The following is a 2,279-nucleotide window of genomic DNA, read 5'->3' as shown; positions in this document are numbered from 1 at the left end:
ATTTGCCTCCATGTATGTAAGTGTAGCCATGTCATGCAATGCCATTTGGCGACCAGAAAAGGGCATCAGATCCCCTGGAACTGGAGTTGCAAATGGTTGTTAGTCACCATGGTACTGGGACCCAAACTTGAGACCTCTGCAATAGCCAGTGCTCTTAACTGCTGAGTCATCTTTCTAGACCAGACAATCTTCAAATTTAAACAAATCATTTAGAACATTATTGTTTTAAAAACAAATTGACTTCAATTTGTAAATTTTGTGTGAAGGATGTTCACTAATCAATACTTTTCTTAGAGGAATAGAAAAAAGACAATCTTTTAAGCCATTTTTCTGTTGGTTTTTGCTGATGATGGTTTGGATGTAAACTGTATCTTCAATTTATGCAGTAGGGATGAGTCACGTGACAATTTATAGCTGAATCTGGTATGTCTGCAATATCAATAGTATGTCTGAGTAAGACGCTGCAGAAATGTTTACAGTAAGCCCAGGAGCCCAGAAAACCGAGGCACATTTACTATGAAGGACTGAAGGTCAGCTGCTAACCAGACACCGTGAGGCTTGCTCTGCTAGTTGACTAAGGAAGCATTTCAGACTGAACGAGTTCTCAGAAACTTTATTTTCTAAAAACTTGCCCTACAAATATTTTCTTTCACATCGTCGTCACTTCTTTAAAAATAAACAGAAACAAGGACAAAGGCTTATCTCGATACAGTCTGGAGTCAGCCCAGGACGGCTTTTAGAGCGTCCAGGTCCAGCCGGAGCTGGTCTGCGCTCGGCCTCAGCAGAGCGCTGGCCTCCCAGCAGCGCCGAATGATGCTTTGCAGCGTCCGCCCGGCCAGCGAGGCCGTGAATACGGGCCCCGCCAGGGACGGGCGCAGATTGTAGGCCACCACCGCGTACAGCACGTACTGCGGCTCGCCGGAGTACGGCACCTCCCTGGTGGTCATTTGCCAGAGAGTGATGGCGAAAGAGTAGATGTCGGCTTTGGGCGTGGCGGTCTCGCCTTTCAGGAGCTCCGGGGCTCGGTGGGTGTACGTGCCCCCTACGTGATGAGCGGGAGCCTGGAAGCTCCGCACGTCTTCCAGCTTCTCGGAGCATCCAAAGTCACCGATTTTACAGACATCGAGCTCACTGATCAAAATGTTCGCCGGCTTCAGATCCAAGTGCACAATGCTTTGGGAGTGAAGGAAAAGCAGGCCGCTCACAATGTCCAGGGAATACTTGAGACATTTCCCCAAACTTAACTGCTCTGCGCTGCAGCGGGAAGGCTCTCCTGCCGCCGCCTCCTCGGGGGAGAGGGTAGCACCGTAGATGACTTGGTGTAAAGTCACATTGCCCCCAAACTCCATGATGATGGTGCCTAGGCTGTTGGAGCCCTCCGGCGTGCGCGTGCTGGCAGCCACCACTCGTACTATGTTGTCGTGGCGCAGCCTTGCAATGTTGAGCTCAGCCCAGAAACTCCGCTGGGATGCGCCTAGGTTCTTGGTGCATTTGTTAACTTGCTTGATGGCCACGGGAATACCATGGTAGGTGGCTTTGTACACGGAGCCAAACCCTCCGGCTCCCAGCCGGTGCAGCAGGCACACCTGTTCCCAGTCAATGGAGCACCAGGCCAGCCGGCGTGGCAGCCGTGGGGCCCGAGGAGGAGTGACCCCCAGGAAGAGCTTCCCCGCCTTCCCTGGGACCACCGAGGGGCTGCTGCAGGGCCGCGAGTCCACCGACGGGGACAGCTCGCCAGGGAGGTAGCGGCACAGGGCTAGAGGCGATGGCATCACACACTGCGAGGGCACAGGCACCAGCAACGCCTGGGAGAATGAAAAGACCTGGAACAGCCACCCGAGCTTGGTAGCATGGCTGACGAGCCCTGTTTTCTCTTCAGCCCTTTTCTCTCCTTTCTGGTTTTCTCCAAATGAGCCGCATCTGTGCTGTCAGTTAGCAACGGCTTTTATCAGATGAGGGGCAATGCTGACTGAGGTACAGCAGACCCTTTAGACTACAGCATTGCCCTTCCACACTTAAAGTGAATTCTTATCAAAACAACCTCACACATTGAACAGCACTGGCTTACCCCAGAACTTGCCTTCTTTTACCCATTTCTTTAATTATAATAAAAGATTTTTTTTTCAAGTACCATCTGATGAGCATTATCAGTGCTTAGGCTGAAGAGATGACACAGTACAATGAAATTGTTGCACAGTTTCAAGCTATGATGATGGTTAGTGGAGTCTCCAGCTGTATCAAATCACTTCCAGCAGTTATTGACTGCAAGAGTTGAAACA

At 50.8% G+C, this 2,279-nt stretch overlaps 1 protein-coding gene across 1 annotated transcript; it reads right to left on the bottom strand.

The window, feature by feature from the left end:
- Positions 1 to 719: 719 nt before the first annotated feature.
- On the bottom strand, positions 720 to 1,772 carry Mos (MOS proto-oncogene, serine/threonine kinase). The gene has a single exon (XM_008833076.1). It carries the CDS (start codon positions 1,770 to 1,772, stop codon positions 720 to 722), a length of 1,053 nt encoding a protein of 350 aa, XP_008831298.1.
- Positions 1,773 to 2,279: the final 507 nt, after the last annotated feature.

Source organism: Nannospalax galili, unplaced genomic scaffold (assembly GCF_000622305.1).
Source record: "Nannospalax galili isolate Female #2095 unplaced genomic scaffold, S.galili_v1.0 scaffold476, whole genome shotgun sequence".
Taxonomy (NCBI): Eukaryota; Metazoa; Chordata; class Mammalia; order Rodentia; family Spalacidae; genus Nannospalax; species Nannospalax galili.
This window is presented reverse-complemented; position numbering and strand designations above follow the sequence as displayed.